The sequence below is a fragment of the Pavona decussata genome, unplaced genomic scaffold (genome assembly GCF_977016875.1).
Source record: "Pavona decussata unplaced genomic scaffold, jaPavDecu1.1 SCAFFOLD_335, whole genome shotgun sequence".
Lineage (NCBI taxonomy): Eukaryota > Metazoa > Cnidaria > Anthozoa > Scleractinia > Agariciidae > Pavona > Pavona decussata.
Window position 1 is genome coordinate 58,086 of NW_028145723.1, and position 19,273 is coordinate 77,358.

Sequence of the window (19,273 nt, forward strand, 5' to 3'; positions counted from 1 at the left end):
TGCAAACTTCGTTATACGCACTCTACATGTACTTCCCATTACATGTATATCATGTGCTTTCTTTGATATACAGCTATTTCAATTAACGTTGTCAGATTAAAATCAAGCTAAAAGACAAGACCGCAATGTTTTGTGGGATTATTTTTTATAAATAATAATTTCATCAAAATCATCCCTGCACGTGCAGGTCATTGTACTGCTAATTACAACCTATTGTTTTCTCCCGGCATGACTGATTTTGATGAATTTATTCATAAAAATCCCACGTAAACTTTCGGTCTTGTCTTTTAGCTTCATGCTTTGAACCAACAACGTTAGTTTAAATGACTGTATACAGTGCAAGTGTCAGTATGTGCTGTCAAAACTTCGTTATGTGTGGTGCATTTTCTTGTTATTTGACCTTTAATGTAGTATTGATTACCGATAGAAAGATTATGAGCTGTGGATGTTCGCTGTTTAGCAAACTTTATGATGATATACCCACAATGCGTCGCGAGAATCGTAGAACCCAAGCCTCCGCGTATATTCCATTACCGGGTGTCTAGAAATCTAAGACCTAAGACCTAAGACCTAAGACCTAGAAACCTAAGACCCGGAAAGCTAAGACCCGGAAACCTAAGACCTGGAAACCTAAGACCCGGAAACCTAAGACCTGGAAACCTAAGACCCGGAAAGCTAAGACCCTTGTTTTAAAACGTTATATATGTTTTTTTTAATTTAAGAAATAATGATAATTATACTTCAACTTCCCACACATGGATTACTGCTTTGCTGAACGCCAACAGTCCCATTTTCTTTCGGGTTTCCTCCATAGTTACAGTCAATTAACGTCACGCGTGACCAGTATTTCCGAGAATGAAATGAACATGTTGAAGATTATATTCAAATGCCGGACATTACAATTTCATTTTCTCGGAAATACTGGTCACGTACACGTGACGTGGATTGACTGTAACAGAAAAAAATAAATCCAAGATACTTGGGAAGCAATTGTTATTCTTAAAACACTTCATGTAATGTAAAGGAACGTTCATAGCCTTATACCGTCAATACACTTGGGAAATTCCTACGGGAACCCTGAAACCTCGTTGGCGATTTTCAAAAGTTCGTTCAAATTTTTTAAAACACCGGTCACGCGTGACGTGGATTGACTGTAATTTTTTTTCAGGAAGATAAGAAGGAGTTATTAAGCAGGATTCCGGGTGGGCTGGTAGTGATAACTGCCCTCTTAGTTAATGGGTTGTTTATCTAGCTTTTCATTTATCTTTGGTAGGTATACATAGTGAAGTGCTGTAATGTGAAGGTTTTTAAATGGATCTAGCATTCCTTCATCCTCGAGAAAGTAAAACAATTGATAATACATGCGTAAGACCCCCTTAGTCATAAACATCCCTCCACAGTCTTTCCATTTGTTGATTATGGGTGCTCTTGTCAGTGATCATGCTACCTCTATTTGTGCCCCTCCTTGTTAACATGTAATCAGCTGCTAAAACGTGTTCCCCTCCTTTACCTGATCTCACTCTGCTAGGGAGCCCATAGTTTAACACTCCTTTCAAAAAACATTGTAGCACAGTCTCGGCCTTGTTATTGTTTCTGCACTCTAGTGCCACTTGCAGACGACTAAATCCATCAATTGCACCTATAATCACAAAGTACCACCGCACTAGTTCGTGATTCGTGTCTACATGTATATGCCAAAGGTGATAGGTCCCTGCACATCGTAATGCGCCGATCAACTCGAAACTTCAACATCCCCTCCCCCCCCCGGGCAAACCCCGGGCATTTGAACTTTTGAAGATTGGATCGTTCAAATTCCCGCCCCCTCGGGCCAAAATGTGTTCAAATGCCCTACCTTATCGCTGGATTTGTCTGTCAAATGCCCCTCCTAAAGAACAATCGTTGTCGGCTCCTGTCATGAGTTATACAAAAACCACAACTTTAACAGAAACTTATGATTGGAAATTGAATTTATTAAGTCGGACAATGTCAATCAGCAAGTGTAAGCTGTTCTAACTCCGAAACACGGCAAAGGTTGTTTAACGAGAAATACATAATAACATATTTAAAATGAGTTAGCCAGCTACGTAGACTGTTCGAGTGGCAGGGTATTCTGCAGTTTACGCCAAAGCGGCGGTTTTCATTCGACAATGTTTTTTTTTTCTTTAACTGTTCACTGCTGTTTTATGGCTATTCTAAAAACCTCTGCAGACACAAATGAGGGAGAAAGGCGCAGCTTGACTCATTGCATAAAAAACTACATCGTTTAAAGAACTAGAAATACATATTAATTAGTTAGCCAGCTACGTAGAATGTTGTTCGAGTGGCAGGATATTCTGCAATTTAAGCCAAAGCGGTTTTTCATCCGACAGTGTTTATTTCTTTCACTATTCACTGCGGGACAAAGCCGCAGCTTGACTCATTGTATATAAAATCTACATCGTTTATATACAATCTATAAAACTAATTAATATTTAAGCACTCTCACTTTTGAAGACCTTTTCTTGTAAGATTTTTTTGTAATGCTGTATCTCTTCCTTTAAACTCTTCCATCTCGTCCAAACACGTGTTTATAGCTGTTAGCGACTTCGGCGCCCCCCCCAAAAAAGCGATTTGAAACCTGACACTTCCGGTTCAATTTTCCCCACCCCACCCAGGCAAGGTCAAATTCCCCACCCCCGGGAAGGCCTTACCCGTCAAATTCCCCACTCCCGGGCACAGAAAATAGTCAAATGCCCGGGGTTTGCCCGGGGGGGGCATGTTGAAGTTTCGATTTGATCGGCGCATAAACGTGTCTATGCAGGCGTCCTTTTTTCCTTGCATTTACTCCATCGCAGTTCACTCGGTGCCAACTATCTCTATTACGCATCCTTTGCACTATAATTCCTTTCTCAACCAGGAATTGCTTGATTAAAGTTTCGCCAATGTACGAAAATTCTTTAGTAATATTTTCAATGTGCGTATCTAGTTCTAAATCTGCAATGTCTGTGAAGTCGGACTTACTGAGTCCAAACCGACTCATCCTGCGGTAAATGGTACTTTCAGACGGATAAAATGGTAGAAACTTCTCTGATAGTGAAACCTTCCCCTAACAGATTCTCAAGCACATACTTAGGAATAGAGAATGATGGTACTCCACAATTTGCTTGGACCTTTCTCAGTACCTCTCCTCCAAACGTTGCACACTCGATTCTTGGAGCCATGATATCCCTTCGAGAGGTTACTCCCAGGCTTTCCAGCTCTTGTACAGACAGCTTACAAACAAGATCGGGTGCTATTTTTCCCGCCAAAATTTCTCTATAAGATCTCCAAGATTCACTCTCTTCAACACGGATGACATAGAACTGGCCATGGTGGAAACCTGGCTTCTTCACAGGAACACAGAATCAAAATGGCGACGCGTAACGAGGAGGCTTGGGTTCTACGATTCTCGCGACGCATTGTGGGTATATCTATGAGGGGTGATCTCCGCCAAAATTACGTTTCAAATTGTGTTATGCAGAATCTCCAATTTTTCTTATTGACAATCAAATTCTTTTCTAACGAGATTGGAGCGGTATTTGACATACCACAAAAGAAATTGAAGAAACAGAACAGAATTTAAGACACGCGAAGTGAAATAAAGACAATAAAACAGAAATTGAAGCAACAGAACAGAAATTACAACACAATTAACAACCGATCCAATTTCTGTTCTGTTGCTTCAATTTCTGTTCTGATGGGGGTGTGGCTCAAACGGAGAACCGAGCAGAACCTGGGTAAGAACTAGTTCTACATTATAATTTATGAAAATACATTCGATTATTAAGTTACCGCGCTGCCGCGTATAGAAAATGAATTCCTTGTTTGAAATGGCCGCTCGAGAGGAAAGCACCTGCGAGGGAGGACTTTCAGCCCGATGTATCTCCTTATTAGAGGTTGTTAAAGAAATTATCGAGGGTCGGGGCAACACAGCGACCAACACCATAATGAATGGCGATGAGACATCAGCCCGGAGTCAAACGCACTTCAAACCAACAGAAACTTTCCAGTACAGGCTCTATCAAAGGTGAAGCCTTGAGACTTCTCAAAACAAAATCTTCCAAAACAACATTTGAAGACACGATTACTCTATTCAAACAGAGATTACGCTACAGAGGTTACCCCGATAACCTTATAGATAAAACTCTCCCAGAAGTCAATATCAGCGAAAGAATGTCGGCCCTACAAAACAATCAAAAAATGCGCAAAAACATTTTGCCGTTTGTTACAGAACATCGCCCTTCTGTGCTTAACCTAAAAACCATGTAGATGAGTAAATGGCACTTGATAGAAAATCAGCCTCTGCTAAGAGAGATCTACAAAGACCCTTCCCTACGTTTACTTTCGTACAGAAAAGGGAGATCTTTGAAATACGTACTCGTAAGAGCAAATTGTTTTGAAGGTCATAATTATTCTTCTTATCTCGACCAATAGGAGCCGTGTTTGGTTTGTCATAATTATTTTACCAACATCGAGTAGCCAGTCAAGGCGAAACAAAGCTCTTTCAGTCATAGAAGCTTGTAGATCTCTCAATACTTGAACTTCTCCCACAACATCTAGAATACTTCGCCGAAATAAATTCTCATCAGCGGCCATCTTGGAATCGGAAAAAAATTTCTTTACGCGGGAAGATCATCGAATGTATTTTCATAAATTATAATGTAGAACTAGTTCTTACCCAGGTTCTGCTCGGTTCTCCGTTTGAGCCACACCCCCATCAGAAAAGAAATTGAAGCAACAGAACAGAAATTGGATCGGTTGTTAATTGTTTTGTAATTTCTGTTCTGTTGCTTCAATTTCTGTTTTAATGTCTTTATTTCCCTTCGCTTGTCTTAAATTCTGTTCTGTTTCTTCAATTTCTTTTGTGGTATGTCAATTACCGCTCAAATCGCGTTAGAAAAGAATTTGATTGTCAATAAGAAAAATTGGAGATTCTGCATAACACAATTTGAAACATAATTTTGGCGGAGATCACCCCTCATATATATCATTATAAAGTTTGCTGCACAGCGAACATCCACAGCTCATAAACTTTCTATCTGTAATCAATACTGCGTTAAAGGTCAAATAACAAGAAAATGCACCACATATAACGAAGTTTTGACAGCACATACTGACACTTGCACTGTATATATCAAAGAAAGCACATGATATAATGGGAAGTAGAGTGCGTATAACGAAGTTTGCACGTAATATATTTGTGTATACACCACACATAAAAGGAGAATGCCTCAATATAAACGCAAAAGAACTGCACATAATGACGTGACGTCTGCACATAAAACACATGGAAAGACATATGACAGTGTTGGCGTTCCATAACCATGTGCCTGGTTGGGTGTCCCATTTGCCATCTCACATCCACTATACTGTGCACATTCATAAAAATTAATAGTAATACTTTGTTAAATAGATGCACATGGGAAGTTTGGATAGCACAAGAGAAGTGTAAGAGTTTGCCTCAACTATTTTACAGTTGGTTCTAAAGTGTTCTCCACAATTTCGAACTGCATCAATCCATAACTGGATTAACATACAACTTAAAGCTTTAACCAATTCTTTAAAACGTATGGCATACAGCTGTTTATAATCGGAAACAGGAAAACAAACAGAATTGACAAACAAAAACTAACAAAGGTCTTGATAGATGGAGGTTAAAGTCTAAAATAAAAACACCTTTCTTTAATTTTGACATATTTTGATAGTAGGGTCCTTTTGTTTATTGACCAATCAGAGTTTTGGCTAACGGGTATAAAAGCAAATCAATGTAAATGCATTAGTTAAGGGACATTCATTTGAAATAGAAGTAGCAGAATTATAGGATTTTGTTCAAATTTTGCCAAGTTACTTACCTAATTCTGTTTTTTTTTTTCCTCCAAAATTTGCAAGTGTTTAGTCACCATCTTCAGAGCTTTCACTTGCCTCATCAGTACTGCTGCTTCCATAAGGCCTTTCACATTAGTTTTTTTATTGTAGCAAGAGCTTTCTCTGTCACTTTACCTTGGTCCATGTCGTAAGAGATTCCACATTTACTTCATCAATAATAGTTATAGTTACATCTGCTGATATCAGTTGAATCATCTGTTTGCAATTTCTGTCTTCTCGCTGTTTTTTTCCTTTATTTGTTCTTATTTTTGTTCCACATAAACAAGTATAAACAAACGATAAAACCGAACAACGTTTCGGAGTCGTCATGACGCCATTGTCAAGTTCGAAGTGATAGAAATAAATAAAGTCAATGGCGTCATGACAACTCCGAAACGTTGTTTGGTTTTATCGTTTGTTTTCACTTGTTTATGTATAATAAACTTTATTTTTGTTCCGCTTTTTTAAATCTGTCTTTGGATTTGCTTTTTTGATAACAATTTTCCTTAAAAGTTAACATATCTCTGCTGACCCCTCTTTTTCAGTGAGACTTTTCAAAATGACAGCAACTTTTTGTGGCTACTGCCTTCTGGGTAGGCATAGCCACTATGCTATGATGTCGTGAGTAAATCCGTAAATTGGAAGCTTTCAGAATTCTAGAATTTACACGAAGTTGGGCCAAATTCACCACGACATGTTGACGAGATCTCAGTCGGCTTTATTGGCATGGAAGGTCCTATTTCAATTCAAAATGGCTGCCGCGTCTCTCATGCTAAATTTGGTGGTAGTTTGTGGTTCTTGGAAGGAAACATAGGTTTTCAATACTGTAAATCAAAAGAACAACTTCTAAGGAACGCTCGCAGCTTAAACAGAGGAAATCAGTGAGTTCATGGGGAAAGAAATTCCTGATCGAGATTGTGCCAAAGTCAAACATGGCGATCGCACATTTAAGCGAACTTTTGTGTCTAAATGAAAAAAAAGTAATATTGATAAACAAATGGACAGTTGTCAAGTCACTTGGCAACAGTAACGTGAATAAACTTAAATAACAATGAATGTTTCTAACCGGTAAAATAACTGAAAAAATGTTCAGTTATGGCTTTATCAAATGACAAAGGCTTTATTTTCCTGTTTTACTTATTTTGTAATTTTTACTTTGATTTTTAGGGGGTTCGACCAAACGCCCCGAACCCCCCTTAGATCCACCCCAGATGCTATTTATCTAACATACTAAATAACTAACCAACTAACCAATTAAAATGAAGGTTCAAATCAAAGAAGAAATAAAAAGTTTCAAAGAAACAGCTGCTTTTCAAAGATGTGTTTACCCTCACTAAGAACCGTAGTAATGTTGTTGGCAACATTTCTCTTCAAAAACTCATTTATAATTCATAAGGCCATTGACCTATCAAATGGTTGATAAAATATCATGTGCAGTGGTTTTATATCCGATAAAACGTTGTCCTTATTAGTATGCGGTGTTTAACGTTTTTCTCGTATCCTAATTTCCAACGTTCACAAGAGCATCATTGTTATGAACTCTATTGACACACTCTTCTCTAGGAATGTTTTTGAACCCTCCCCAAAAAACTCGCAGCATGTGTTTTATTGGGTCTAAAACCACGCGGCTGCGCCTCGTGGTTTTAAATCCCGATAAAACACTGCTGCTTATGTTTTAAACATTACTTAAAATCACGAAGCAATGTTACTTCCCTTAGTTCAAGGGGTAAGCTATCCTATAATACCCCTCCACAATAACTAAAGCTTGGCGGTGTTACTCTTTTGGAGTAGAGGAACTATGCAAACGTGAATATAAAGATTCTAATCTTTGATTGTGATAATTACCTATGGTACTGGGCCCCTTTTAGTTAACAGCTCACCACAGACTGATCCAGTGTTTGCATGCCCTACATCATAGTTCTCATCTCAGGCACTTTCTTCCCCTAGCCAAACTGTTATACACCAAACCTGTGGTTCCTTACATGTAACAAGACATTAAAATGCCAGGATTTTGCTCTGTATCTTACCCTACTGGCTTGAATGTATAGTGGGCCTTGTTAAATTTGTTTTCAACAACGTTAACTGCTGCTATTTTAGTTTGCAAATTACAAACTAGAACTTCTTTAAGGTGACTCGACCCAGTTATTTTATGGCGGTACCATCCTACTTTGAAGCTCTCTGGTATCCCCACCTTTACTTTTATCGTAAGTCTAACACATAGAATGGATAACATATAGATCAATCTACAATATAGCAAAAAAATTTGGCGTTCGGAGTAAATGTCACGTGGTTATAGTGCCACGCCCCTTTGAGGTCTGAGGCGAAATTCTGCTGTTGCCGGCTTTTTTTCGTGAAAATCTCTCGGCTACACTTTGTGCGCATTAGTGCCTTGCGCTGAACAGAGTTTCACCAAAATCGCAAAGACCCAATTCAAGAAATTCAGCGCTTTCCAAATTTAGGTCATAATTCATGTAGAATTGATAAGCAAAATTTACACGATTATATCTAATAAACTATGAGATTTATTCCTTTATTTTGGGGATCTTTATAGCAGATGGGTCCTTGCAAGTCAGCAAAAAGCTTTAGGGCCTTGTAAATGCGCGCGATTTCTAGCAATGCAAACATATAGAAGTTATAGTTTTAGCTACTTGTTGACGTTTGTCAGCGTTTAAGAGTCCTTTTCACTAAAAAAAGTATTTCTTAAAAATTCGTAGTTTTTTTTCCTTCAAATTTTTTCAGGGCCACAATTGATTAACTAACTTCCCGGATTCTGTATTTCATGGTCATTGAAAAACTGTGACATTATCTTCTATAAGCCCAAACTTGAGTAAACATTGAAGATTTTTAGCGTTTTGGGGGAGTTTGTGCTTTTGGAGTTTTCTATTGTTTCAAGTCTATCATGATACGGCATTCTTGTTCAGCACGCGTGCAATGGCCACAAAGGGGCGTGGTACTATAACCACGTGACATTTACTCCGATCGCCAATTTTTTTTTTTGCTATATTGTAGATTGATCTATATGTTATCCATTCTATGTGTTAGACTTACGATAAAAGTAAAGGTGGGGATACCAGAGAGCTTCAAAGTAGGATGGTACCGCCAAAAAATAACTGGGTCGAGTCACCTTAACCCTTTAAGCCCGTAACTGATCAGTGCTCATCAAAATTATCCTTTTGATATCAATGCTAGTCTAATGCTATAACTTCTCCCCGGTGTTTTTTGTGAGAAAAAATGTGGGACAAGATAGGAGAAAATGTTCTTTGATATTAGGGGTTAAATGGTTAAGTAGTGTATTTTGGTTTCCATGCTGTGTAGACTTCTGTTACAATATTTATACAGCAAGTTAAAACAAGTTTTGTCACACTTATATACACTACACTTTTCGGTTTTAGAGCTTCACCCTGCTGTTGCAATTTCTCCCCAACAGGCTTTGGATATTTTTTAGTTTTCTTGAAAATATTTTGAAGGCAATCCAGCCATTCCAGCAATTTAATTTATTTCATTTAAAACCAGGGCGCCGTTCCAAGTTTGTCTTGGAAGGAACAAAATCAACTAGTCAAAGTAAGAAGATTAAAAAACTGAGCTGTCATTGATTGTTTTAAATAAAACATCTCACAAAATTTTCAGTCAAAACATTTCACCATGCTGTCTGGATATTACTCTTCCAGACAGTACACAGTATTTTAAATACAGTGTGTATAGCAGTAATTAATTTGATTTATTCTGTAGGTACTAATATGGATGTGTATTTTCGTGAGTCAGTCAGTCAGTCAGTTCATCAGTTAATCATTAAAAAAAATTCTAAGGCCATGTACATGTACTATAGTAAGGAAATATAAAGCTAAATTAAGTCTTCAATGTTTTCTTTCTCTTTTTTGTAGGAAAATCCAGGTCAAGGGACAACAGATGGAACTTTTCGAAACAAGCATTATTTTACTTGTCCAGCAGACTCTGGCGTGTTTGTTGGACTTGATAAACTAACACCACGAGGCAATCCCATTTCAAAATCTTCAAAAAGGGCAGAAAGTCATTCAAGGAATATTGCATCTCGAATAAAGGAGACTGGTATCCCTTCATTCTTGAAAGGGAGGAATGAAGAAAATTTTGTTCAGGGTGACACTGAGAAGCTGCTTAAAATTGATCAAAGGGCGGTGACATTCTTAGAAAACAATCGCCCTGTGAGGGGATGTGTACGTTATATAGGGAAGGATTTTGATTGGAATGGAAAAAAGCGGACAATCGTTGGCTTAGAACTGGTAAGTGAAAAAGATTTAAACAAACGTACAGCACTAAAATAATGAAGCGTACATGACATTATAAAAAAAGAATTACCCCTTAAGGGGAATTGTAAGTTACACTGTCTAAGATACAAACCGTAATGGCAAAATGGGGACAATTGTTTTCTTGCAACTGGTAAGTTGATTAGTATAATTAAATTATTTTGTATTTATTGTGTTGCTGCGGCAGTCTTGAGCTTTGGTATTTTTGTTTGTTGTTTTTGGTAAAAAATAACCACATGTTATCTCCTACTTGGCAATGTCATTCAAGCATGCTTCGCCATGTATGTCTCCCTCCTTCCTTTCCCCAAGTTTTACATATTCTGCGTATTGTATCTTTTCCTTTAATTAGGAATCTGTTCTCTTTCTACATGTACATGCAGTAGTTGTTAGAATACAATATTGTATGTAACTTAGAATTGTCGTCTTTGTAGACACCGCTTCAACCGAGACCTACGCTGAAGCCTCGTCAATTAGGGGACCAGTGTTATTTTTCTGTTCGGGACCAGCTCATGTTGCAGGTTCTATCTTAGCATGCCTACAACTACAACCCGGAAATCAATTTAAATGAAGCTTTTCTTACTCTTAGTGGGTAAAATTCTCAGTTTCTTGCCGGGTTGCCTTGAATTCTGGTCAGAATTCAAAATAATTTTGCTGGTTTTTCTTTGATTGCCGTCCACCGAAACGCAACCTTATCAGACTCTTATGAAGGCGGCAGGCCGCGTGTTATTGTTAACCGATGTAAACTGGGAGCTTTAGAGGGAAAGCGGAAAATAATTCTCCGTAATACTCAAAATTTACATTTTTCTCTGCGTGTTAACTTTTGTATGCATTTTTGCACACAAGCAATACTCAGCATTTCAGTTTGCTGAGGAAATTGCGTGGTGGCTACACTGGATTTCTTTTTATTCAAAGCGGGTGTCTCACAAACTACCTTAGCGCTTTGGTTGAACGGCGGGTATTAATTTCGGAAGACAAGTTCAAGTATTCTGGTCTATTCTGTAAAGATGAGGATTCTACCAATAAAGAAACCTGCATAAAAATAATATTACAATAAAGCTTAAACGAATTATGTCAAATTGAATTGGAAGGGGGTTCACCATTGTTTAATTTGCATAATGCAAGGGGTTGAACGCACCCCTATAGTTGATTACTTTTAGTATAGAAATGACAGAAAAAAGGTTTAAAATACCAATACCTGGTTGAAGAATCCCAATGAATTTGGCAAGATAAAGTTGTTGATGGAGCTCAGGGGACGGTGTCCAACAATTTATGGAGGTAACTTGATAATTTGCATGTCGATGTCCATGTTGGCTTATTGCAGAAAGCTGAGCCTACCGTGACAAGGATTTCACGAGATCTGTGAATATATCGCTCGTAAATTATGCCATAATTTCCGCTTCAGTGAATCTCGTGCGATGCGATTTCGCGTATTGCGCGGAACGAGACGCAAATGGTAACTACTTTTGAGCTGTACTGTATATGAAAAGTGTGAATCCTCTTTAAAGAAGCCTGAGCGAAAGAATTGCTGTGCTTCTGTCTGAAAGTTGACCAGTTTATTTTGCAATTTTAAAAACAGGCCAATTTCTGCAGTATGTGGACACCTTCAGTGTCTGTGTTAGATCAGTTCTACCTACCGCCTTCCAAAGAGTCAAATAAAGTTGCATATGCATGTGCAGTACAGTGTAGGCTTACATTGTGTGTTTACGTGTATTTGTTAAACAGGATACAAGGGATGGACGTGGCTCTGGCAAGCTTCATGGTAGACAAGTTTTTGTTTGTAAAATAGGTTTTGCACTCTTTGTACCCATTAAAGCTGTTATACCAGAGGAAAACTTTGATGAGAACCCTGTTAATGCTAAAAGTACAAGGACATCTGAGGGAGTTGAGAATGTTGATGAACAAATCCGCAAGGATGAACTTCTATCGAAATCATTAAGTTATGGTGCTTGCTCATCAGGTAATCTACCTTTAAACTTCATTTATAAAAAAAAATAGTTTTGATCCGTTAGGTTACGCGTAGGATCCCTGCTGTCATTATGGGTGCATTTATTTAAATAATGAGCATGTTCGAACGCGAAATACTTCTGTACATTGTTAATAGTTTAGTCAATACATTCTGTCTTCTGGTTATTACAAATTACAAGTTTGCTTGAAATCTTGAGGTACGAACGTCTTCCACATTTCAAAAACTCTTAAAATTTACGTTTAAGAGGTCGTTGTTTCAGAAACGGCCTTTTTGGCAAACAATCCAGAATAAAATCTCTTTTCCCTGGACTGTTGCGCGGACCAAAATATAGCGTATTATCATAATTAGATTCATAGCTTTGACTCAATGGGCACGTTTTTCAATACATTATTAACCGTATACGATTTTCGCGACGGGAAAACTGCAATATTGTGTCCAAGTTTTCGTCCTGGGTATAGAATCTCAGATCAAAGGCTCCTGTGAGCCAACTCGTGAATGCAGAAGTGATAGTGGTAACCATAAAGCGGTACTCTCATCAAACTACGCTACAAGGATTGGTGGGCGCCATGCCGCATTGCGGGAATGCATTATGTATAAACAATTAAACAAGTAATACACACCTGAGGGGCTATTCACATGATTCCGGAATGAAACTCATTCCGGAATGAGTTTCGTTCCAGAATGAAGTTCGTGTCGCATTGACATGTGAAAATCGACCGACTCTGGCCCACGTGGTTTAAGTTTCCGCGCATCAGTAAACAAAGATGGCGCGAGTTTCGCACGAAAGATTCTTGTGCATATTAATGGGATAGCTGCTACGATTTCGAATAACTTGACCACAGGTTTGCTTCTTTGGTCCAGACAGAAAAGACAATCACGTATGTTGGCGCTGAGTCCAAACTCTGGCTTCCATTCCACTCCTTCTCCACACTTTTGCCTTTTATAGCTAATGAAAACGTCCAGCAATTTTTCTGTTTTCGTTGCGTCCCATTTCCATCTACAAACTGAATCTTTCATTACTTTCATATCCGCTATCTTGAAAAAGATACGCATGCGCTACTCGCCCCAGGCGATTTTTCATCTCGGAACGAAGTTCGTTTTCACTTTACATGATACCAGAATGAAATGTCATACCAGAACGAAAATTTCATTCGGATTGTAAACCGGAATGAACTCATTCCGGAATGACTTGTGCGAGGCCACAATTTCGTGTCTGCAACATGTAAACAGATGCAGAGAAATATAGGGAGATGGAATGAACTCATCAGTTCCGGAATGAAACTCATTCCGGAATCATGTGAATTCCTTTTTGCGTTCAAACGACGGCTTCTGTCGCGTTTTATAACATCGGAAGATGCTTTCAATCTTGCTAAAGTTAGCGCATCGCCCATCACTGTGATGTGTTAAGGTTACCATATACCTTTAGAGGTGTCTCGCGTCCAAGCGATGTAGCGCGTCCAGTTTAAACTGTAGAGACCTAATCCCCTATATCAAATTAAAGCTTATAGAGCTGGCTATCAAACTATACCAAGAAGTTTGAAATTGGTCAATACTAACCGCTTTTGTAAAGTAACAGAAGCAAATTTTGCAAACTTATTGCAATTTTTTAACTTATGTAACGTTTAAAACACGACAAGCATTGTTTTATCGGGATTTGCGCCTCGTGGTTTTAGACCCGAAAGAAAACACGTGCTGCGAGTTTTTTGAACGGCTTCAAAAACATTCCTGGAAAAGCGTGTGTCAAGAGAGTTCATAACAGTGATGCTTTTGTGAACGTTGGAAATTAGCATACAAGAAAAACAAACACCGCATACTAAAAAGGGGGAGGTTTTATCGGATATAACACCACTGCACGTGTTGTTTTATCGACCATTTGATAGGTTAATGGGCTTATGAAGTATTAATGAGTTTTTGAAATGCTTCTAAAGGAAACATTTAAAATGAGATAGAATACAATGGACAAAAATCAGAAAACCAAACAGATGTGGCAGAAATGTTAAACTCCTTTCTTACAGAAATTGGGCCTAACCTCAGCAGACATGAAATTGAGGTTGACAACTCCTTCGAAGAGTTTCTTAGTGAAACTGATAAAGATTTCATGCTTGAAAAAACAACATCTACACGTGTTTTCTCACTCCTATCAAAACTCTGCCGGTCAAAGGCAACTGGTTTAGATAATATTTCAGTGAAATTATCGAGGGAATGCCCTGACTTACTCGCTGAATCTCTCACCGTAATATTCAATCAATCCTTGATAACCGGTATCTTCCCTAATGAATAGAAATCTGCTAGAGTTACCCCACTGTATAAAAACTCCGGGAACCGTACTGAGCCGGCAAACTAACGACCAATATAAGTAATTCCAGTGGTGGTCAAAGTTTTTGAGCGCATAATTTAGGACCAGATATATAAATATCTAACTAAAAATTGTCTCCTTAGGCCCAGTTCAGACGCCGAACTTTTCATGAGCCTTACTTAATTCAAATTAAGGTCGGCCCAAATCACGAAAATCTCGCCTTTTTATTCAGACGCCGAACTTAATTTACTTGAAGCAAAACCAATCAAAATGTTAGCGTTTTTTTCTTTATTTTTTAATTTTTAAATTTTTTTTTATTTGAAATACGTTATAATAATTTATGCATTAGATTCGGCTCATGAAAAGTTAGACGTCCAAAGCCGTTCCAAAGCCGAAATTCCCGGCTGAGCCAGGTGGGAAGAACGGCTGAGCCGTTTCAAATTGTAACACCCGTTCTCAACTGATTCAGACGCCGAGGTTTTCATGTACTTAATTCGAAGTATTAGGTTTGGCTCATGAAAAGTTCGGCGTCTGAACCGGGCCTTACGCGCCATCAATCTTGCATGTTTCCGCTCTCTACACTCCACGGTTACGGCACTAAATGAGGCTACTGATAACTGGGCTTTTAAAAATTGATCGTGGTTTTGTCAACGCTGTTGTCTTTTTACAACGTGAACGTAAATTGCGATATTATATATGGAATACGTCGGTCTGGTCGTGGTTTGCTTCTTACTTAGATAATCGAACTCAAATCTGTGATATAAATTGTTGTAAGTAGACCCCGAAATTATTGTCACGGTGTTCCACAAGGAACAATTCTAGGACCTCTACTTTTTTGTTATATATAATTGTTATAATATGAAATAGTTCTGTATTACCGCGTTTATATTGACAGCTGACATACACATCGTGATATAGATATAGAAAGAACAACACAAGACTGAAAACAGTGGAGCCGCCGTTTTTTCCTGGTGCGCTATTTGCCTTCAATTTTCATTGGAAAAGACGGTGTTAGAGCGAAAAGTAAAATACGATTTTTTACTGCCTGACAGGGGTCCTGACAGGCAGGAAAAACAAACGAGGCATTTTTACCCAGCTAGAACCAGCGTTTTATTAAAAAATCTCAGCAAACTAGACATGCCAGTTGACTGTCTAATGTATTCAGTTCCATGCCAGCTCTATTCCAGCCTGCAGAGCGGGTATTTAGTTGAGCGGCCCAATCAGGTACTCCTGACTCGTAGGAGTTTAGGCCATTAAAGTAGGTTCATGGGACAAACATCCTGAATTGGAATGTCGATATGTGCCATATGCGCAGTGGAATAAATGTGGTGTCATTTTCTTTTATGTAGTTCTTTGTAGATGGGAATTAATTGATTTTGTTTAGAAAACGTTTGCGTAATTGTCAACGGATTTTGCTTAATCGTGCTAAATACATATAACGTTTTTCTGGCTGTTACTGTGATTTGCTAAAGAGCCTTGTAAAATGTACCTATCAAATAGCTGTGTGTTGCATTGTAGGTGGTTTGTCTTCAAAAAGGGTGAGAAGAACAAGCTCAGTTGAAGACTCAGCCAGTGTTATCAAGGCAGCTGGAGAAAGCAGCAAAACTGATCCCACTGAATTCATAGAACAACAGCAACGATTACTGGACGAGATAAAGTGTTCAAACACCTTGATTGTTGTCTTGCCTGATGATGAAAGAACCGACAGTGCAACCAAATCAAACTTTGATGAGCAGCATTTCAGAAACACGCCTCCACACAGTCCATTTACCACGGAAAAGCTGACTATATTCAATAAATTTCCTCATGGTGTCTGCATTGACAAGAAAGATGATGAAAGCACCAGATCAGGTATGTTGAACACTTCTAAGGGTTGAGCAAAATTTAACCGTTTTCTTCACAGGCTTGATGAGTTGTTCTTTGGTTACTAGATTAATCAATGCAACATAGACAGGTGTCGGTACTCAGACTTTGCTTAATTATAGGTCGTCATTCCACGATATTTTGGTAACTGGGTATCAGTTTTTGAAGTAATATATCAAACACGAGAAGGTGTGTTTCATCAGATATCCAAACACTGAGAAGTAGGTTGAAAAAACGAGGCGCAGCCGAGTTTTTTTAAACGACTTCGAGGTGTTTAGATATCTGATGAAACACACTTTCGAGTGTTTGATATGGCTTCTCAAATGATCAATAATTCTTGGAGAAATTCAAGGCTAAAGTTGGGAAAATTTTTATGGTAATTAGGATCACATATCCAAACCACGGTCACGGTAGTGATTTGCTTTGTTTTCACTTGATGAATTATTAACGAGTTTGAGAATTGGCTTTAAATTCTTTAAATAAGGCTGATTTATGGTAAAGAGTTGTAACTTTGCTTTACATGTAAATTTTTGCATGTACACGGTTGAAGGTATTGCGAAAAATTTATAATTTATTACAAAGATTTATGAAATAGTTGTTGCGGCGACTAAAAGTATCTTGCTTATCTAAAAAATAATGAAAGGCTAGAACATGGAAGTACCTCTACTCACCCTTGTCTAGCCCTGGGTTTTTCTGTTTTCTGGGGCCGGAGGGGGGACGGATTCCGTCCTCCTCCCCCAACCCTGTCTTCCTCCAAAACCTCGCAAGTATTATAGCTATGACAGTGAGACTTAGAGGATAGATAGAACGTCCAAAGATGTTTCCTTTGAGGTTCACAACGCGAATCTATGACGTCATATGGCGTGTTTTAAAATTACATCATGATTGCCTAATGGCGGCCATGCTGGATTTCTGGGTTTCCCCAAAACTTTAGGAAGGCGCCGAAATTGAACGAAAAGTAATCAAAACTAAGAAAGGGACGTTAATATGAGCAGGAAACACTAACGTTATGGTAATAAAAGTAATTTTTCTTTGTTTAAAAAAAAAAAAAAGGATTTTATACTTTCTGAAAAAAATGCCTGTCAAAAATTGGTTGCCATGGTAACATCAAGTCGGTGCATACTAAGAAATCAAATTCATCCGGGACAAATTTCTGAAGGAGTCCTGAAGTTTCATGGTGTTTGCTCAAATGTTAAAAAAGGTATTCAGGATCAAGGTCGCCGTGGGCAGAATCCGCTCTCTCCGGTCTCGATAGCTAGGGTTAAATACTACAACGGGACGCTATGCGAAATTATATTGTAACCATTAAGCCTTATTACAGATCATAAACAAACATTTCTAGAGCTCTGTTGGATAAATATGCAAAACAAGACGCTGTGGGAGCGTTTACTTGGGCGTCGTTGTGTTAGGAGTATCTGAGCATGCACGTTAGTTCAGTCTGTTGACAGGTGAACGATAAAAGGTTTGCCGAGAGTCTAAGGCATCATATTTGCGATAAACGTGATGTAGTTTGACCGAAAATGTCACGTGAAAAAAATAAAACATTACTCTCTTACTAAACATGTCGGATTTTGTAACCATGAGGTGCATCTAAGATAATGATGGACTTTGGCGACAGAGGGGTATTTGTGCGAATACCTTTCCACCCTGATACCCTTTTTTTTTCTGGGCTTTCTATGACAGATGTTCCAGCTTTTTCACTGGTAACAGCGCACGTCCGCAAAATGTCAAAAATCAAAGAATGAAGTATTTCAAATGGGTGTCAGTAAAACGCTTGGTCGGGGCCGGGGCCGGGGTCGGGGTCGTGGTCTCTTTTTTTATTATTTTTATTATTATTTTTTTTATTATTTTTTTTTTATTTCCAACATCACAGGTCATTTGTGGGTCAAATAAGGATTAAAGCCAATATAAAAAAGTTAAGTCTCTAAAGCTTACTAGCTTAGGATAGGTCATCGGTGACAACACTCGATGCAGTTCCGTATTCTGGGGGACGTTGGTTCCGTGAATGGACTACCTTTTATTCTTCTAAGAAACGAAATGAGGCAAAAAATACAAGGTACGAGACAATATATTTCCTTGAACTAACAAATTCGTGAACTACAATGTGCATGAACTTACTATGAACTTTCCATACATTTGTCTGTAAAGCGAACCAGCCATGAACTGCTACTTAAAATAGTTCGCGGGAAAAAAATACAGGAAAATGTATGGAAAGTTCAAAACACGACTGGACGCTTTCTGGCACAGTTACATCCCTCCAATTTTTTTTCTTAAAATCCTTTTCCTAATGCCAAACGTTTCCAATTCATGAATTTTTCAGCAGCAATGTTTTATGAAAATTATCTGACATCGGATTTCCATACAAACACTGTTATTTCAAGCCTGTTTGCCTACTCGTCAAAATGGCGTCGAAAACCGTGGGGGTGTTCATAGTAAGATCATGCACATTTTAGTTCAAGAATTTGTTAGTTCAAGGAAAGATATTGTCTCGTACCTTGTATTTTTTGCCTCATTTCGTTTCTTAGAAGAATAAAAGCTAGTCAATTCAAGGAACCAATGTCCGCCAGAATACGGAACGGCATCGAGTGTTGTCACCGATGACCTATCCTAAGCTAGTAAGCTTTAGAGACTTAACTTTTTTATATCGGCTTGAATCCTTATTTGACCCACAAATGACCTGTGATGTTGAAAAAAAAAAAAAAAAAGAGAGACCCCGACCCCGACCCCGACCCCGCGTTTTACTGACACCCAAATAAAAAGGCGTTTAGCGTTACTTAGTTGTTTTTGGTGTGAATATGCAAATTTTCGGCGTTTATGTTTGTTCCAATGAATCGATCTTATCGCTAACACTCGACTCCGAAGGAAATAATTTTTCAGATTCTACTGTTACAATTTCATTCACAACATTAACTCGGATTTTTAGGGTAATTTCCTTTGAAAGTTTTCATTTTTGCGTTTTATGTTTGCTGAAATAGGCACACGAGT

General features: G+C 38.3%; 1 protein-coding gene across 3 annotated transcripts in view; it reads left to right on the forward strand.

Moving 5' to 3' along the window:
- LOC146453369 (uncharacterized) overlaps nt 1–19,273 on the forward strand; it is a 75,222-nt gene that overhangs the window by 15,745 nt on the left and 40,204 nt on the right. Inside the window, exons 2-4 of one of the 3 annotated variants that reach the window (XM_085096702.1) lie at nt 9,765–10,139; nt 11,886–12,120; nt 15,944–16,276. In XM_085096702.1, coding sequence (XP_084952828.1) covers nt 9,765–10,139; nt 11,886–12,120; nt 15,944–16,276 — 943 coding nt within the window. The remainder of the gene's footprint in view (nt 1–9,764; nt 10,140–11,885; nt 12,121–15,943; nt 16,277–19,273) is intronic. The other 2 variants (XM_085096703.1, XM_085096704.1) reach the window with 2 other exon arrangements.